Source organism: Misgurnus anguillicaudatus, chromosome 15 (genome assembly GCF_027580225.2).
Source record: "Misgurnus anguillicaudatus chromosome 15, ASM2758022v2, whole genome shotgun sequence".
In the NCBI taxonomy this organism is placed as follows: domain Eukaryota; kingdom Metazoa; phylum Chordata; class Actinopteri; order Cypriniformes; family Cobitidae; genus Misgurnus; species Misgurnus anguillicaudatus.
The window spans coordinates 4,792,059-4,811,700 of NC_073351.2; the positions used below are offsets into that span (position 1 = coordinate 4,792,059).

The window sequence follows — 19,642 nt, forward strand, 5'->3', positions numbered from 1 at the left end:
AACTTTACACAGTGCTTGATTTACATTAAGAAAGTGAACGCTTCACTCTTTTAAAATTAATTTTCTGAGTTCACTACACATTGTCATCTTTTAGCAACATTTATCATAGACAATGAAATATGACTACTGTACTTTTTCAACTGTATGTTTACAGTAAAGAATTTAACATTAGAAATCTATAGGACAAAGTACTACACTATAAATAAATGCTGAAATATACATTAAAGTTTCAAAAGTATACTAAACAGTCTAGGGTATATTTGCCTAAAGGACTACCATTGAATATGTGCATTAATTAAAATTTTACTCTAACTGATTTGATTATTTTGGTCATGGTTATAGATAGTAGCTGAAATTGTAAGTTTTTCTTAAGAAATAAATGTTTGCTTTTTCATTTACATACAGTATAACTTTTCAGGTACATTACTGTTGTGTTAATGTAACAAGAGTCATGTGGGTGGGGTCTGTTAGCCTACTTCTTATCCCAGCCTCCAGTCAAATCTTTATGAATCAAATACAGTCCCACCCTATATTTTTACACACACTGTATACTCTCAAATTAAAGATGAGGACATTTCGGACACACTTCCACATTTTCACTATTACAGACTGTGAAGTCATCCAAGAGGTTCATTTTGATTGTGTGTTGTTTGTGACAGATGATCTCCGAACTGAAAGAGCAGAACCACCTGCTGAAGAACGAGAAAGACGACCTGAACCGACTGATCCAGGAACAGAGCCAGCAGTGGACAGGTACAACAAAACCACATATAGTGGCATCTATCATACGGCCCATTGTTTAATGTGTGTTTCTTTAACACATAATGCTTGTGTTTTGTAGAAAAAATGCAGAGGGCTCTAAAGGAGGAAACCCAGCAGTTAGAAAGCGATTTAAACGAGGAACGCTCTCGATATCAGAACCTGCTTTCAGAGCACCTCAGACTGGAGGAGAAATACGACGATTTGAAAGAGGAGATAAGCCTGGCAGTGGTAAATGTTAAATATACAAATACTCACTTAAAGGGATGGTTCACCCAAAAATGAAAATAATGTCACCATTTACTCACCCTCATGATGTTTTCAACCTGTATGAGTTTTTTCTTCTGTTAAACACAAAAGAAGATATTTTGATAAATTAAGGTAAACACACAGTTGGTGGCATCCATTGACATTAATGCTTACCATTAAATATCTTCAACAACACGATGGGGGAGTAAATGTTGACAAAATTTTAATTTTGGGGTAAATAATCCCTTCAAATTGCATTTATGCATAATCAAAAAACAACATTTTAAGAAATACCCCTGTGTCCTGTTTTTTCCAGAACATTCCCAAACCCGGACACAGACGTACAGACTCCACACACAGCAGCAACGAATCCGAATGCACATACTCCGAGTTTGCCGAGTCAGAGGAGGGGTCTCGCTTAGGAGAGGTGATATTCATTCATGATATTCAAGAATGTTTTCAGTTTTGGTTTTATGGAGGAATATTTATGCTATATAGGGGAGGTCATAGCAGTTATTCAACATATGATGTTATGTAAATATACTGTATATTATTGCGTGCTTATAGGATGTTTTATTCTCTCCAGGATGTTTCCAAGGGGATACTGGATATGTCTCTGTTCCTGAAGCTGCAGAAGAGAGTGTCCGAACTAGAGCAAGAGAAACAGTCACTGCAAAACGAACTCGATCGCAGAGAGGAACAGTTTCAACGGGCTAGAGCCAGGGTACACACACACACACACACACACACACACACACACACACACACACACACACACACACACACACACACACACACACACACACACACACACACACACACACACACACACACACACACACACTTAAACACACACACACACACACACACACACACACACACTTAAACACACATCTACACTTTGACATATACGCTCAGTTACTGTGATTGTAAAACAGTACGATATATATATATATATATCCAGGGCCTGAAGTTAACTTTTTTGTCCACCTGCCACAGTGACTTTTTACCAGGCAGTTTTTTTTTTGCCTGAATAGTGAATGATAACACTGTCTTTATTGTATGAATGAAATATAATTATTTTTTAGAGCTACAAAAATGATTTTGTCTTTGTTTTAGGTTGTTTGATTAACATTAATGACACAGACTTAAGTATGTTAATTGAGGTTACTGTCTCTTTAAGACCAAATAAGCACAGACTGGTTTCGGACTGTAATCTATACATAAACTTAAGACATAAACAAATGTTTTTATTAGAAAAAGAATTACTAATTACTACAGGGAGCGGGTAGGGTACAATATTTATTTTTAATTTTTTTGTGGTCCGAGTTGCGGGCGTGTAAGTTGAAAACAGCGGTCGGGTGCGGGTTGTTTATACATTGACCCGCGCATCACTGATTCGCATTGGCTACCCACCAATGTGGCTGGTAGATTGACAGTATTACCCGCCAATTGCAAAATTCACCTGCATTTGGCGTGTGGTCGGGTGTTAATTTCAGGCCCTGTATACATGTAAATTGAACCAATGTTGCATTGTCTGAAAGCAGCTAAAAAAACCTAGAAAATTATTAAATATGTAGAATACATACAAAATACAATGTTATTATTGCAAATTTATACCAAAGTGAAAAACCTTATATGGGTGTGCATTATTTTTCAGTAAACGCACAGCTATGAAGTAGTACCAGGTCTGGTGTGCATTATTTTGGAATAATTCAACGATCGTCAGTTATTTCTTACTTATGATAGATAACAGTTCAGGCACACCATCCATCTTACGTAAAAATGGCTATTAAAAAGACAACAAGAGTATTTAAGAACAGGTGTGTAACAGACATAGAGAATTTGTATTAAAGGGATAGTTCAGACAAAAGCTGTCCGAGATGCATATGTCCATCGTTTTTCAGAAAAACACATTTTCAGTTATTTTAGAAAATGTTTTAGATCTTTCAGTTAATTAAATGTGAAGTTACGGGGTCCACAACCTTCAAGTCCAAAAAATGTGCATCCACCCTTCACAAAATAAATCCAAACGGCTCCAGGATGATAAAAAAAGGTCTTCTGAGGGTAATCCGCGTGGTGCTGTTGTAGAAATATCCATATTTAAAACTTTATAAACCAAAATAACTACCTTCCGGTAGCGCCGCCATCTTAGACTCCTCTGTATTCAGGAGAGAGTATTAGCGTAGTGTGCGCACTTTTCTTGTGCGTCAAAAGTCTTCCAGTAAACAAGTTATATTGGTTTGTTGTAACTGAGGTCTAATGTTGTGATGTCAAGCAACTGGGGAATATTTTATACAGAGATGGTAATACAGGCTTTTTAAAATGATTGATCATGTTGAAATGATGTTTTCCTGTCTTTCAGGATGATGAGGAACACAAGAAAGCTCGCAGCGCTGAACTGGAGTATGAATCTCTCAAGGTAAACACACACACACAGACACACACACAATGTGTGTCTTTGCAATTACAAAATCTTTTAACTTTTCTTTCACAGCTTAAAATAAAATACATCATTCCATACTGATAAAGTGAAATGTTAAGAATAAATGAATTTACTCTCTCATGTATCTTTAGCGTCAGGAGTTGGAGTCTGAGAATAAGAAGTTGAAACACAATCTAAATCAGATGCGTCAGTCTCTAAGAGGTGGCACCGAGGCCGGATCCGCTGCTCCCGGTTCTCCTCCGTACATGGTTCTGCTGGATCAGCTGAACGCCTCCAATGAGGAGCTGGAGGTGCGTAAGGAGGAGGTGCTCATCCTGCGATCTCAACTCGTCAGTCAGAAAGAGGCCATGCAGCACAAGGTTCGATACGCTTACTCCTGCATGAACTTCCTGATCATCTGACGTCATGTGATGTTTTTTGTGCACTAATATCTGTCAGTGTTCTCCTCATTAACCCTGTCTTTAAACATGTCTAACTTCATCTGTTCTTCTGTCTTCTGCTTTACTCACATCAGGATGAGAAGGTATGTTGGTCAGACAACTGATCTCTTTTTTGAGATTTAGCACCACTATGTCAGAATAAAATTCATTTAAATTTGATTATGTTCAATGTTGCGAAAGCTACTTTCAATTGGGAGCAGATTACAGTTCAAGGCAACTCAATTTAATATAGATAGTCATTCCATTATGTATTAATTCAATGTTGCTATATGTACCTATTCATTCATTCATTCACATTCATTGTTTTGACCAAAAAGTGACACTGTGGCATTATTTACTATTTATTTGAGCAGCTCTCCTAACAACATTGTCTCCCATCCAATGCATGAAATCTACTTTTAGGGGAAATATCTTTATCTGAAAAAAATATAAACACAGCACAATGAAATGATAAATCATGTTTTTTTTTACATAAATGTGATAAATCATAAATGTTAGTAGATATAGTTGTGTATTAATCTGATCATTCTGTTTGTGTGTAGGCGACCATGACTGAACCTTTGCCCTACATTGAGGATGTGCAGAAGTTGACTGATGCCAAGGAGATCTCGCAGGCGTACATGGGCCTGAAAGATACCAACAGGTGCAGTACATTTACTCTCTATGCATCTCTTATACTCCCAAACAGTCTCATGCTGAATTGTGGAAAACATTGAATCCATGACAGGAATTGATTTTGTCCTTTTCACAAACCTGTGTCTGTACATCTCTGTGTCTCAGTTTGATCTGTTTTCACTTTATATTTGCCTGTATGTCCGTCCGTCTCTCTGACTCACTGTCTGACCGTGTGTTGATGCTCATCTCTCTCCCGCGCAGATCACCCAGGTTTGCGCGCAGGCCGACTGAAGTAAATGAGCTTGTGAACAGGTTGAGGTAACAGATGGACAGGCATGATGTGTTGCTTTACTGCATGCGTGCAGCTCAGAGCAGAAACTCAAATCTGCTTCATTGCAGGGCTGGAACAGATGGATGTTACACTATACATAAGATCTGTCATGGGATTGGCTGCCATTTAAAATGATATTTAATCCTACAGGTTATAAAGGAATCTTGTCAGACTGAGATGTAAAGCAAACATCATTTTATTTTAATTTATCATTTAGGGCACATGTCAGATTTGGATCGGCTCCGTTAGTCCTACAAAAAAGGTCCGGAATGGCCCGATACCCAATCCCAAGTATTGGATCATCCCACCCCTAGGTGCCAATCCAAATCCGATACTATGCGTTACTCGTGGTTACTGTCATGCTATAAAAATGTCAGACTATTATAAAAGCACCATAAACATTTTTATACACTATTTAAAGTCTTACTAATATCTTCGAAAGCTTTATGTGAAAAACAAATGCATTTATGAAGATATTTAATGGTATAGACCCTTTTACAGTTGGTAAACATTGTGACGTATTTGTGTGTGCGGGGCTTAGCTGGAGGCAAAAAGACCTGCGGAGGCAATGTTGACAAGCGTAAGCTAGCACGTTTTAGGAGAGATTTATTAAACATGGATGCAGAAGAAGGTTAGGAACTGTCCGAATATGTACAGTCACTGATTCCGCGGGACCTTGACAGCTATTTAACTCTCGTGATTTTAACCAGGTTTGGGATATTTCGTAGACAACAATATGAATTACTTTTGGGTGGTTTGGGGAATTTTGTCAAGGCTTATTGTCTGATGTAACCTATCGCTGGGCTAACTATGATTAACAATGTGGATTATTTTGAGCTAAACAATAGCGCTGAAGGTTGTCGACTTTTCACCAATAAAACAGAAACTTGCTGATATGTACTAGATAAAACCAACACAACAGTACATATGCATAGATATAAAGTGTGCACTGCAAACACGAGCATTATTTATGATCGTCTCCGTCCAGTCTGTACGCCGTATTGCATTTAACCACAATTGTCGTCTTGATTTCTTTGAAGGAATGTCTGCCGGGATCCGGTAAAACTTTAGTTTTGAACCAAAAGTGCTGTTCCTTATATTATGACAACAAGATGACATTTTTAAGTCAAAACCTCAAACTTTTATTGCGTCTGCTATAGGTTCCTACTTATTTTTTGCCTCCGGCTAGAGCGGTGACGTCACAGTGACGTGGGTGATTAAGGGGTCAATTGTACTTACGAAATTAATGCACGGGAGAAGCGACAAATTAAATGCGTCATACAAAAGCACACAATAACCGTGTTTTAAACATCGGATCGGTATCGGACGATACTCAGAATTCAGGTATCGAAATCTAATCGGTATTGTTAGATTTTCTTGAATTTGGCTACTCAGTCTTTCATGGCTCGCCAACGTATTAGAATGTATCTAATACGTAAAATAATAAGCAGGACCAAGTGGGGAAAAGAGATTTAATGAAGGTTCTTATGTAGCATAGTTCTTCAGAAGCGATGTTGTCGTGTCAACCTTCTACATTCTTAACCCAAAGATCTGCCTGTGTGAGCAAACCTTTATACATTATACATTTTCGGTTTGACGTCGTCTCATTCAATGTTGTTTGGTCATGAGCAACTTTGCGACTGTTTACCACAAACGTGAAAACAACAAAATACGGACCGTGGTTATGAACGACGTGGATTGTTTACAAATACAACACTGAGCTCGCCGCGTGCTACAGATACTTCCGCTTTCTCAACGAATTTACCGGTATTTTGATACTGATGTGTGAATGATGTCTTACTGGTAAAATAACGGAACGCCACTGCGTGTGTGAACAGCACATTTTTGTATTTACTGGTAAATTCATTCTGGTAAATTCATGGTAATTTACCAGAATTACTGTGTGAAAGAGGCAATTGATTACACATAAAGAAATATACACAAAATCCTTCAGTATGAAAAAATGGGTATTAACCCACCCCTAGTTTATATAAGGAGACATATATACCTTGTTCACACTCGTCAGTCCAAATTCGATTTTGGTGCATATTCGATTGGAATCCAGTCACATTAAGAACATGTGAACGGCCAAAAACCACATGAAATCTGTTTTTTTCTAATCAGTATCAGGCTACATCCAGATGTGGTTTGAAATCCTTTTCAGTCTGACCGCCATGATCGCATTTATGTAGCTTTTTGGATACGTCATGCTGTCGCATCACATAAAACGTAAACACGTCAGACGTCGAGGCAGATTGTCGTGCCAGCACAAGACTTCTGGACGTTGCGTTGCAATATTTTTGGCTTTTTTAGCACTGCAGAATAATGCCAAAAATAAATAAAGCAATCTTGAAAACATTGGGCAATGGCTTTGCATTTAATTTACCAGGCTGTGATGGCTAGGCTTGGTTCTGTGTCTCAGTGTGTGGAAAATTTATTTACGCCAATCAGTCTGGAAGTAATTGCTCTTTTACATTTTTTATTTTCTTAATTGTTTGGTAAACTTATGTCATACATTAGCATTATTTCTTTTCCATCAATAATTTTGCTTACTTAAAATTCTGTGAAGTCTTTGTGCCATTTTATTTATATTTTTTTACTCTCCATAATCACTATTAATAATAAAATAACCCATCCATATTCAGTTTGTTATTATTTACGAATGCTTGTGTCGTCTCAAGCTTGTATGACCCAAGCCCTTTCGGCTTATTTTTCATACGATAAACATGATTGGGGATTAGGTCCCAAAATGACCAACACGCATCTTAAAAGTAGTTCATGTGACTATATTCCATGTCTTTTAAATCTATTGATTTACTATTATTATTTGACAAACAGTTATTTACTGAAAATCTTACCCTTCACCATTGCTATCAAATCCTATTTGAACCTCCATGCATTTGCACTATACAGACATTATTGATATGAAATGGCATGCTTTTGTGGCATGTTCCACATTTGTTTATATGCAAATAAAAATAATATTTAAGCCAGTGAATAATTTGTCGATATCTATATTCTAGGCCTTTTGAAGTCATAGAGTAGCTTTGTGCAAGTCATATTAACTTAACTCATGAGGTGCAGATAGTTCCTAGTTTTTCTAGATGCTTGCAAATGCATTTCTTTTTGCTCTACGCTTAACAATAGTCTTGTTGGTGTGCTATAAGCAATATTGCACAGCACAGTATCAGAGCTTTAATACACACCCACCTCCACCCCAGCTCCACCTGCATAAAAAACAAATAATAAAGGTTTGAGACAACATGAGGGTACATAATATCATTTGTGTTGTTAGTAAACCTGTAAAAGTCGTCTTCTCACTTCAAGGTTTGCAACTTTTTGTTCTTCTGTCCTTTTTTGGTTTGTATTTCATTTGTTTCTTTGTTCCACCCCATCAGATCTCCCTTCCCTGACTACCATAAGATGAATGAGGATGGGGAACTGTGGCTGGTATATGAAGGGTTAAAGGAAACAAACAGGTTAAATAACAGAGAGAGAGCGTGTAGAGATGTAGACTGTGCATTCAGTTTTCTCCTCTCATCTCTCCGTCATCTGTTTGTGGACTGATTTTGCTTCCTTAGCTTCTTAAAGACCTATTCATATAACATCGTGCTGTTTTATACCTCCCTTCACCCTGCAGCTGTTGATTGTTCTTCTTAACATTCGTAGTGCTTCATGATATCAAAAAAAAAGGAAACTTAAATTGCATTAAGAAACTGCATGGAATTATTACTGACATAGAGAAGCCATAACTGAAGGTACTTTTTCTGAATGCTGACTGCTGCAGTGCAAGAAATATGCAAGTTTGTTAACCGTAGGTAAAAGAGTAGTTCACCCAAAAATTGCTACAATTAATAAACAGAAATACACTGTGAAACATAGTGTACATTTTGGCTGAACTATTCTATTAAAGCTTTGGTCTGAGAACAGAATCTAATTCAGCACTAAGTTTTAAGTTATTTCCCAGCTGAAAGTCAGTTTCTCTCTGTCTTTAGGTTGTTGGAGTCTCAGCTGCAGGCACAGCGTCGGTCTCATGAGAACGAGGTGGAGGTTTTGCGTGGAGAGCTCCAGAGTGTTAAAGAGGAGAATAATCGGCAACAGCAGCTCTTGGCTCAGAACCTTCAGCTTCCTCCAGAGGCCAGAATCGAGGCCAGTCTGCAACACGAGATCACACGTCTCACCAACGAAAACCTGGTCAGTGCAGTACTATCTACACTCGCACTACACTACCTACACTTACAGCACGCTCTGAGCACTTTCCCTCACATATACAGACACTGTGAATGTTGGACCTTAGCTAGGGTTGCCAAATCTCTGTACAAAACCAAGCCAATGGCCAAATAAAAATAGCCCAGTGACTATAATATGAAGACTCAAATTATGTCAATCGCATACAGATAAATTCAGTGTTGGGTAAGTTACTCAAAAAAAGTAATTAATTACTAGTTACTAATTACATCTTCAATCATGTAATTAGATTACTTTACAAATTACTCTCTCCAAAAGTATTTAATTACTTATTACTAATTACTTTCTAAATCAGGCATTAATATGTGCTATTAAGTATTAATAAACAGCCAACATCTCATTAATATTAATGCTAATAATCGACCAGTTAATAATGAGAATTGTAAACTTAAACCATGTTTAATCCACTATTGTATTATAGTATATATAATTGAGTCCATACACAGTATTAAGTTACATCAGAAGTAACTGTAATTAGATGACAAGAAAAATAAGAGTAATCCCTTACTTTACTTTTTCAAAGCAAAAGTAATTTAATTACAGTAACTAATTACTTAGTAACTAGTTACACCCAACACTGCAGATAATACATATTTTACAGTCACTGTAATGCTTTACATACCTCCTTTCTTGAAAATAGTTGTGTAATAGCATAAATAATGCCATCTTGCCTTGCGATTGATTGCTTACTCTGTCTAATTATCTAACGCAGTTTTATCATTGGTCAAATGTAAATTGGATAGAGTGAAATATTTAAATATAAGCATTTCAGTCAAATATCTTTTATGGATGGTTAATCCTTTAAACTGTGGATGAAGCAGTTTAAAAATAGTAAAATTTCGTAGGAAAACCTTTTCTGATAGGAAGTACAGAGCTCATAACACCAAACAATTTTATGCTTTGGAGACATGGTCATTTTAATGGTTTTGTGATACATACTGCACTACATATTCATTACTTAAAGAACAAGTTGGGTATTTTACACTTAAAGTCCTGTTTTCAGACTGTTTATGATGAAATAGAACGGTTTTGACTGAAATTTGGACATATGATGCTGGCCCAAGAATTTTCGGGTGTTTGTTGTATCACCTCCCACCTCTACAATGCGAGTATAGGTGCACAGGAACAATCCTTCCTAAAATGCATTAAACTTTCATTTACAAAGGCGTGAAACTCACCGAGTGGTCAGGGGTGTTCACGAAAATCGCTGCAAAATACGCATTTTAACAGGTTTTATCGTAGTTTTTGCCAACTTCATTGACTTGTATTAGATGTGCTGTGATGTACAGTATTACTCCGCGCCGGGAACATTGTTTCTATTCTTGCAATTGGCAAAGGTGGATTATCGCCACCAACTGGGCTGGAGTGTCTATTATTCAAGCTCTCAACGGAAGAATATACGGGCGTGAGGCGTTTGCAAAAAAAGGTCCACAAGTTAACAACGAATGCTAAAACAGCTGTTGGAAAGCGTCTTTTGCAGCGATTTTTGTGTGAGCATATCAGTGAACACCCCTGACCACTTGGTGAGTTTCACGTCTTTGTAAACGAAAGTTTAATCCATTTTAGGAAGGATTGTTCCAGTGCACCTACAGTATAAACCCATTGTAGAGGTGGGAGGTGATACAACAGAAACCGATAATTCTCGGGTCAGCATCATATGTCCAAATTTCAGTCAAAACCGTTCTATTTCATCATAAACAATCTAAAAACAGGACTTTAAGTGTAAAATACCCAACTTGTCCTTTAAGTCCAACTAGATTGCAAAAAACTTGCTCAAGTTGTAGTGTTTGCACCATTGTTTGTATAGATGCAAGCTGTAATATTATATATTATTATTATGCTGAAGAACGTAATGTGTATGATGATTTGATTGAATTAATTCACCAGTGGTCAGCTTATGTAGTTTAAGATTGTCAATCCCTCATAAGTGAAATGGGTTATACTTCATTTTAAGATGGTCACTGTTGCAATGTAATAATATATTTAGGTACTGAGTACTATATCAGGGGTGCCCAAACTCGGTCCTTTGATAAACTCATCATTATGATGAACTCAATCGCACACATCCTTCAGTTTTCTTCAAAACAATCGCATCTTTTATGATGTAACCGTACTCGGGTATGGATCATAAAGTGTAATGTGAGTGTAGATGAGCGGGGAAATGGGGAGGGAGGATGATGTATGGTGTGAGCGTGCCCTTACTCTGTGCTAGCCCAGATAGCACGGGTACATCTGTAAGATGTCTGCTAAAGATCTGTAATACATCCTTTAGGAAACTTTTGCAGATGTAAACGGAGACATCAAATAAACGTCTCTGAGATGTGTGTGCAATCAGTAATATCTTACGACTAGCAGTCTTGTGTTCTAGCATCTACTGTGCATTGTTGGTTCATCTGATGTGGAGATGTTTCATTCACAGGAGCTTCACTCGGATGACCCAAAGGAATATAAAGCCTACAGATTCAGCATGTTACGCAGGATGGTTGTATGTAGGATTGTGTGTGTATTCGAGTGTGTGTGTGTGTGTACCTGAACACTAACAAACACTGGTGTGTGTCACAGAGAATCGCTGTGTATTAACTGTGTATGTTTAACCCACAGCACTGTAAATCAGCACAGTTTTATAATCTCTCTTTCTCTCTCTCTCTCTCTCTTTCTCACTCTGTGGGTGAATCTCTCAAAACCCATCACAGATAGATAGATAGACGGAAGTGCATACGGACAAACATAGATACAATACAAAGATTTTGTCACTTGATTTTCGCTCATTTAAAATGACATCTGCTGATACCGATAGGTACCAATAGTTTAGTTTTTATGTCTTGTTTTAAATTATTATGTTGTGTAATCCTATAAGTGCAGAGCGTACCATTAAAATAACAATTGGCCGATGTCCAATAGAGTAAAACATTGCTTTTATCTGCCGATACCGATTATAGGCTGACACATCGGTGCATTTTCAATATATATATATATTTTCTTGGCAGAACAGCAATGAGAATTTGATTTAAATATATACTGAATAATAGCGAAATTCGGTTGCAGTATAAAAAGTCTTAATAATCTTTCTGTAAAATATATCTTGTGATTATTTTTCCAGTTTGATTTTTGCTTGATTTGCCCATCTCTCTCTCTCTCTCTTTTCTTCTTGCATGAGCAGATGAAGACGTGTCTCATACCTTCAGAAAGATCCTCTTTTGATCTGCTTTGGCTGATTGACTTAAATAAAGCTTTTCTTGTATCCTCCTGTTAAACTGAGACTCATTTGCTATAGTGATTGTCATGGTGACAGGATCCGTGTCTCTGTTGTTGCAGGACCTCATGGAGCAGCTGGAGAAACAGGACAAGACGGTTCGCAAACTAAAGAAACAACTCAAAGTCTTTGCCAAAAAGATCAATGACCTTGAAGGTACATCACACGTGTGATATGTACTTGGATACAGCTGTTTACCTTTCACAAGTAATGAACAAGTGACTTTATAAACATTAATGTGTACGTGTGTGTGTGTAAAAGGTGGTCAGATGGACGTGTCTCCAGGACAGACGACTGACGAGCCCGTTCATCCAGTGAATATTCCACGTAGAGAGAAAGATTTCCAGGGAATGCTCGAGTACAAGAAGGAAGATGAGCTCAAACTGGTCAAAAATCTCATACTAGGTAATACTTAAATACCTTTAAAGTATTTGGTCACTTCAAATATTAGTCCTTTGTACGCAATCATGCATGCTGCATGCACAAAACATGTTGCTGCTGGTAAATTAAGTTCAGATGCATCTCTGATGAATATATGTGTGATGATCACAGAGCTGAAGCCTCGTGGTGTGGCGGTGAATCTGATACCGGGTTTGCCCGCATACATTCTCTTCATGTGTCTGCGTCACGCTGACTACGTCAATGATGACCAGAAAGTGCGATCGCTACTTACCTCCGTCATTAACAGCATCAAGAAAATCCTCAAGGTATCAGCTTACACACACACACACACACACACACACACACACACACACACACACACACACACACACACACACACACACACACACACACACACACACACACACACAAGTCTCTGCTATAACTTACTGTACAGATTTCAATACTAAATAGAGTAACTTCTGTTTTCTTCATAACTCTTGACTACTTTTCTTTGTCTACAGAAACGAGGTGATGACTTTGAGACGGTTTCTTTCTGGTTGTCTAACACGTGTCGGTTCTTGCACTGCCTAAAACAATACAGCGGAGATGAGGTGAGGTTTTACACACACACACACACACACACACATTTACAAACACACAGCAAAGCTTTAGGGACAACCACATTTAAACAAGACACATGTACAAAATCTGATCACAAAAAGTCTAACTGCCTTGTTTTTACTGCTACTTTCATCCTTTCTCTGAACTGTAATGTAACCCATAGACCAAAGCCTGAGATACTATGTGGACTGGGGTAGAAATTGTGGTTTTGAGATAAATTTGGACCGACAGAAAATGAAAGGTTGTGATTTTCTAGACAGATATAGCTAGGAACTATACTCTCATTTTGGCGTAATAATCAAGGATTTTGCTGATGTAACATGACGGCAGCAGGTGTAGTGATATTACGCACTGCCCGAAAATAGTCCCCTGCCATTGAAAGTTACTAAGGGGACTATTTTCGGCTGCTGTGTCATATTATTGCGCCTCCTGCAGCCATGTTACATCAGCAAAGTCATTGATTATTACGCCAAAATGAGAATATAGTTCCTAACCATAGCGGCCTAGAAAATCACAACTTTTACATTTCTGTCGGTCTTAGTACACAATGTAACTACAGAAGAGTCAAGTTTTAAATAGGAAAAATATCGAAACTCTTATTTTTTAGCGCAATGCTAATGGTCTAATCAGATTCAATGGATTATGCTAAGCTATGCTAAAAGTGCTAGCGCCAGACCCAAAGATCTGCTGAATGGATTCCAAAATGGTATAAAATCAAATGTTTAACTCTAGGGGAGCTGGAAAATTAGCATATTTTCAAAAAAGTGGAGTGTCCCTTTAAATAAATAAATATGGTGACTTTCCTAATATGCATTGTTTCACACTTGACCATCTTGTTCACTGGAAACCGTTGTGTAAATACCAGCTTGCGCAAATGAACCAACACTCTTTTATGCTTCCCCCTCCAGCAATTCATGAAACATAACACCTCCAAACAGAACGACCACTGTCTCTCCAACTTTGACTTGGCCGAGTACCGACAGGTCCTCAGCGACCTGGCCATTCAGATCTACCAGCAGCTCATCAAGTGTATGGAGAACATCCTACAGCCCATGATCGGTGAGGACGTGTATCCGGGTGTCTCTATCCCTATCCTTTCTTCTCTTGTGTGTTTATATGTCTCTCTCTCTCTTTGTCGCTCTTGTCAGTCTCCGGCATGCTGGAACACGAAACCATTCAGGGCGTGTCGGGGGTCAAGCCCACGGGTCTCCGTAAAAGGACGTCCAGCATCGCCGATGAGGGAACGTACACGTTGGACTCCATCATCCGCCAGCTCAACACCTTTCACTCCATCATGTGCCAGCACGGGACAGACCCAGAGCTTATAAAACAAGTGGTCAAACAGCAGTTTTACATCATCGGTGCCGTCACGCTTAACAACCTGCTGCTGCGTAAAGACATGTGCTCCTGGAGCAAGGGCATGCAGATCAGGTGAGCACACATATAAACCACTATTTTACGCATGAATGTATACATCTATATAAAATAGATCTAAAAGAAGTGTTTCTGCTGTTATTGTTGGTTATATACTAAGTGATGATGTATGTGTGTGTTCAGGTATAATGTGAGTCAGTTGGAGGAGTGGTTGAGGGATAAGAACCTCATGGTATGCGGTGCTAAAGAAACACTGGAGCCGCTGATTCAGGCCGCACAACTGCTTCAGGTTAAAAAGAAAACTGATGAAGATGCCGAAGCCATTTGCTCGATGTGTAACGCTCTCTCTACAGCACAGGTAACACACATACACTAGCCCCGTGCTTCTCAATTATTTTCTGTGCCCCCCCCCCACTCTCCGCCGCGACTGTAAATAGTATAATTTGCCTATAAAATTACACATCTGCAAAACATTGTATCCTTATTAACATTGAGAATACACAAAAAGAAAACACAAAAAAAAATCAATCCTTATTTAAAGTATAATATTTTTTGACCATTTGATACTGAAAAATTAAATATAATCAATAAATAACACAAGCGGTTTACTGCGTGATTGGGGTGTAATGTCTTTAAAAATCACTTCCTGAAAAAGTATTTTCCCTGGGGTCTCGCGCGCGCGCCCCCCCTGGTGTCGCTTCGAGCCCCCCCTGGGGGTCCCGCCCCACTATTTGAGAAGCACTGCACTAGCCTAACATCTCTCTCTCAAACAGACATACACATTTAAGTCTACACACTATTTGTCTATCTTGATATATTGCCGTGCCTCTCATAATGCATTCGGATAGAAAGGTCTAAATGGACCCAGTTGTCATCAATTCTGTCCTCTTTCTATTCTAAACAAAGGTGGCACACATTAGTATTCACTATGTGACCATACATTATGATTGTTGTGTGGATTTTGTGTGCATTAATATAATGTTTGGATGACTTTTAAACACTTTTTAAACATTTGTTCAATGGGTCTAGGAGTTGAATTTTTTTTTTTTTCTAACTTTGGCACATTTACAGAAATGTTTATTAATGTGCACACTGTCCCTGTTAACAAATGAAATAAATAGATATTAAGACACACATACTTTCTTATAGCACTATGAGTAAAACAGTCCGTATATTTAAATCGTATAGACACTTATTAATTAATAATTATTATTGCAAAGTACATGGTATTATTGGTAAAGGTACCCATTATTGTCTCCACTGTAGTAAAAGGCATTTAAGAGTAAAGCTGCTTTGCAACAATGCAAGATTGTGTAAAGCGCTATAGAAATAAATGTGAATTAAATTGAAACGTCATGTCTCTCTTTGTGTTTACAGATTGTGAAGGTGCTGAACTTGTACACACCTGTCAATGCGTTTGAAGAGCGTGTGTCGGCACTGTTCATAAGGACTATACAGGTATATCTCACACATATATATATATATATATATATATCCAAGAAAGTGACAAGATGAAAGCCACTATTTTCTGTTACAACTTTCACATAGCATCTTTAGGTTATAAAAACATAGAAAATTCTAGTCCATTGATTTTCAAAGATTTATTATAAAAACTGTTTTTTTTTCTCAAAATGCTATAAATCTATTGAATCAATATATAAATGTGCATTCATCTTTGCCATGTTATATTCATTTAGTTGACTAGTTGTACACACTGATAAAATAAATAAACATTAATGGCATTAATTAAAACACTTACTGTGTCATATTAAGATCACTGTCATTGCTGCTGTTATACTTGTGACGTCGTCGCTGAACTTTTTTGACAGCGATCAGCTGTAAAATGTTTTGGTCCTACTTGATTTTCATTGACTTCAAGATCTCCTGGGGTCAATGTGTTAGCGTGGCAGAAGCTTCATGCTGTCGTGTGAGAACAAGCAACAGCCGGCATTTTTCCATCTCCCGAGTGTCTCTCACGTAAATTATTAGATGTTGATGGCTTACATTTCTTTCCCGCCACATAAAACCACCACAGATTTATCAGTGCCATCAAAAGTATTATTTTGTTTTTGTTTGTTTGTTGATCACAAAGTAGATGAGGAAAACTAGGATTCTGTGTGTATTCAAAGTGTTCACAGTGCGTGGAATGGAGCGCTGTGATTGGTTGAGTGGATTTATTGCATCCTGCAGAGGAGGAGGACTGGCGTTTATCGCAGTTTGGAAAAAAAGGAGAAAATATGAAAGACAGATATAACACGGCAGATATCGGATTTTTTTTAAATTAAAAATTAAGAATTTACTTTGTAATACTGACCTGATATAATACTGATTTTGGCGGTAACTATTTTTTGTTATTGCCGTTTTTGTGTTTTGGAACCAAACTCTTCGAAAACAAGAAAATCTTTTATCACATGCAATTTTATATATCAGTAACAATAATCATAATAGTGTAGTTATTCATGATGAAAATTGAAAAAAGGTCCTGTACATTAAAGGCAATACTGTGTACTATCTCCCTGTTATATGAACTGTCAAATGGCGTTGGTGATTCTTTATATAGTTGCAAAGTAGTTCTGCCCACTGATTGCTGTGTATGTTTTTCAGTACTGTTTTTTTATACTGTTTGACTACTTACATGTGTGTGTGATTTTCTCCGTCAGACACGTTTACGAGATCGGAAGGAGTCACCTCAGCTGCTGATGGACACCAAAATCATCTACCCCGTGACCTTTCCTTTTAACCCGTCCTCTCTGGCACTGGAAACCATTCAAATCCCCAGCAGCCTCAATCTGGGCTTCCTTTCTCGTGTGTAGAGTCACCTCATCTCAGCCAATCACATGGCAGGAACTACATTTTAAAATATATATATATAAAGTAAATAATTGTAAGTAAATAAACCACATACATATGCAGAAATGCAGTTCAGACCTTTTCACCAATCTCACAAAAAATGTCTTTCTCACCCTAAAATTCAAATAGGAAAAGGCCTAGTTTTGTTTGATTGAACATTGTGATATTGTTAGCATTACATTTATTAACCCCTCCTAAATTCTTATTTAAAATAATCCAATTTCATTCAATTCGAATTGTTATGAGTAAGGGAGATGTTTAAGATGAGAGGTACATACATAAAGGTAGCAGTTGCATTGCTTTTAATTTATGATGAGAAACCTTCAAATAATGTAATAATTTTAACTGTAAAAACTGAAATCAGAAACAAAATTGACATAAAAGTAACTCAATAGCAAATCTAAATGCGTCACAGTAATAACAATAATGAAGGAAATGTCCTTTCATGAAAATAATGTCACAATGCATACAACATAATAGTGAAATTTCTTTCTATAGGATTTTTTTCATAATTTTGCACTTTTACAAAGCAGCTTTACAGAAGATTTGTTTCTACAGTATAATATTCATGGATGGTGTTTTTGTGAGATTAATCCTAAAAGGTTTGATTCTTTAGGGATGTTTTATGGCCATAAAACCATACACAAAGTTTGCCAAAAAGTCAGAAACACACAAATGCCTGTTGGCTGTCAATGTCACAACCAGAGTATTGTTGCAGGGCTGTATAATGTTATACATATATAAATATCCATGAATATGTATGATGTTAGGATATTTTATTTATTGCTTTGCCCAGTCAGATATTTTTTCTCTCGAATGCTATAGCCAACATAGATATCCAGTCACAGAACGTGTCCTCGACGCATATCTTTATCAGATAGTTCATAATAACAAGGCCTTTTAGCTCTGCTGACTTCATTAATGTGCGTAGATGTTTATTTGTTAGTATTGTATTTTGTAATGTTGATTAGCTATAAAATAGTCACGTCTGAAACTTTGCATCCACGCACTGAGCTTTTCTTCTTCTTCATGAGCTTCCTCCTCATCCTCAACATTATATTATTTTTAATAAGATACTAGAGTCCTGACCCTGGTGGGTGGGATAAACTATTATTAACTAACACGGTAAACTATCCCTACACTATAGTATAGTGAGGCTAGAGATGATTGAGTCCTTCACCATGCCTTTAGATGAATCTTGTGAAGACCGTGTCACTTATTATATATGACCCAGATGTTTCTCGACAGTTTTCATGATGTTCACCGCTGTGTCTTTTATGCACAAAGACTATAAAGACACCGCAAAGCACTGACTATTATTAACAAGACTGGAAGATGTCAAGTCTGCTGTTATTTATTTCAGTATTATATGATTTTAACAATTACAAACATCTGTTACTTTCACAGCATGTGCTGTTATATGGTTTATTTAATGTGATATCTATCTTTTGTGTTCTTGTCAGTATTATCTTGAATGTGTCATACAGTTTTTGTTGATAGCAGTTTATTTTGATTTTTACATTAACTCTTGTTACAGCAGTCACGTTATAACACCCATACCATAGTTATTGGTTATTATTCATCTGATCATGTCACGCCTTACTGTAGTTACAGTCTTTTCTCTATAACACACACACAATTATATCTGTCTCAACTGCTTTTATGGTTGTTGACATGCAATACAAGTACTGTAGAGATGAGACTGTGCATTACACTGCAAAAAAGTATCTTTGTCTTGTTTTCCAGTACAATATCTTTAAGCTAAATATATTAATTGAAAGGCAAATATATGCATGATAACTTCGTTGGCAAAAGGTTTTAGGCATTTTCAAGTAAATCTAACAACATTTATTGAGGTTAAAACAAACAAACCTAAATTTCCTAATAAAAAATGATAGAAAGAATTTTACTATATAAATAATGTTATCTTACGTGATTTTGCTTCTTTGGTAAATATTTTTAGCTTGAATTGTGGCACACAGCTGTATTTGTGATTATTATCTAAATGCATATCTATAATAAATTCAGTTCAGTACTGTGATGTGTTAATAGAAATGCACATCTGTACTTTA

At 37.1% G+C, this 19,642-nt stretch overlaps 1 protein-coding gene across 5 annotated transcripts in view; it reads left to right on the plus strand.

Annotated features, from left to right (window-relative positions):
* The window catches only part of myo5aa (myosin VAa), a 67,208-nt gene extending 48,893 nt beyond the window's left edge, over positions 1–18,315 (plus strand). For 2 of the 5 annotated variants that reach the window (XM_055174212.2, XM_055174211.2), the window contains exons 23-42: positions 660–753; positions 842–990; positions 1,325–1,435; positions 1,595–1,732; positions 3,374–3,430; positions 3,586–3,813; positions 4,437–4,537; positions 4,771–4,827; positions 8,239–8,319; positions 8,836–9,034; positions 11,508–11,573; positions 12,404–12,497; positions 12,603–12,746; positions 12,894–13,048; positions 13,247–13,336; positions 14,255–14,405; positions 14,495–14,777; positions 14,904–15,078; positions 16,098–16,178; positions 17,381–18,315. In XM_055174212.2, coding sequence (XP_055030187.2) covers positions 660–753; positions 842–990; positions 1,325–1,435; positions 1,595–1,732; positions 3,374–3,430; positions 3,586–3,813; positions 4,437–4,537; positions 4,771–4,827; positions 8,239–8,319; positions 8,836–9,034; positions 11,508–11,573; positions 12,404–12,497; positions 12,603–12,746; positions 12,894–13,048; positions 13,247–13,336; positions 14,255–14,405; positions 14,495–14,777; positions 14,904–15,078; positions 16,098–16,178; positions 17,381–17,533 — 2,607 coding nt within the window. In that variant the 3' untranslated portion in view covers positions 17,534–18,315. The remainder of the gene's footprint in view (positions 1–659; positions 754–841; positions 991–1,324; positions 1,436–1,594; positions 1,733–3,373; positions 3,431–3,585; positions 3,814–4,436; positions 4,538–4,770; positions 4,828–8,238; positions 8,320–8,835; positions 9,035–11,507; positions 11,574–12,403; positions 12,498–12,602; positions 12,747–12,893; positions 13,049–13,246; positions 13,337–14,254; positions 14,406–14,494; positions 14,778–14,903; positions 15,079–16,097; positions 16,179–17,380) is intronic. The other 3 variants (XM_055174213.2, XM_055174214.2, XM_055174215.2) reach the window with 3 other exon arrangements.
* Positions 18,316–19,642: the final 1,327 nt, after the last annotated feature.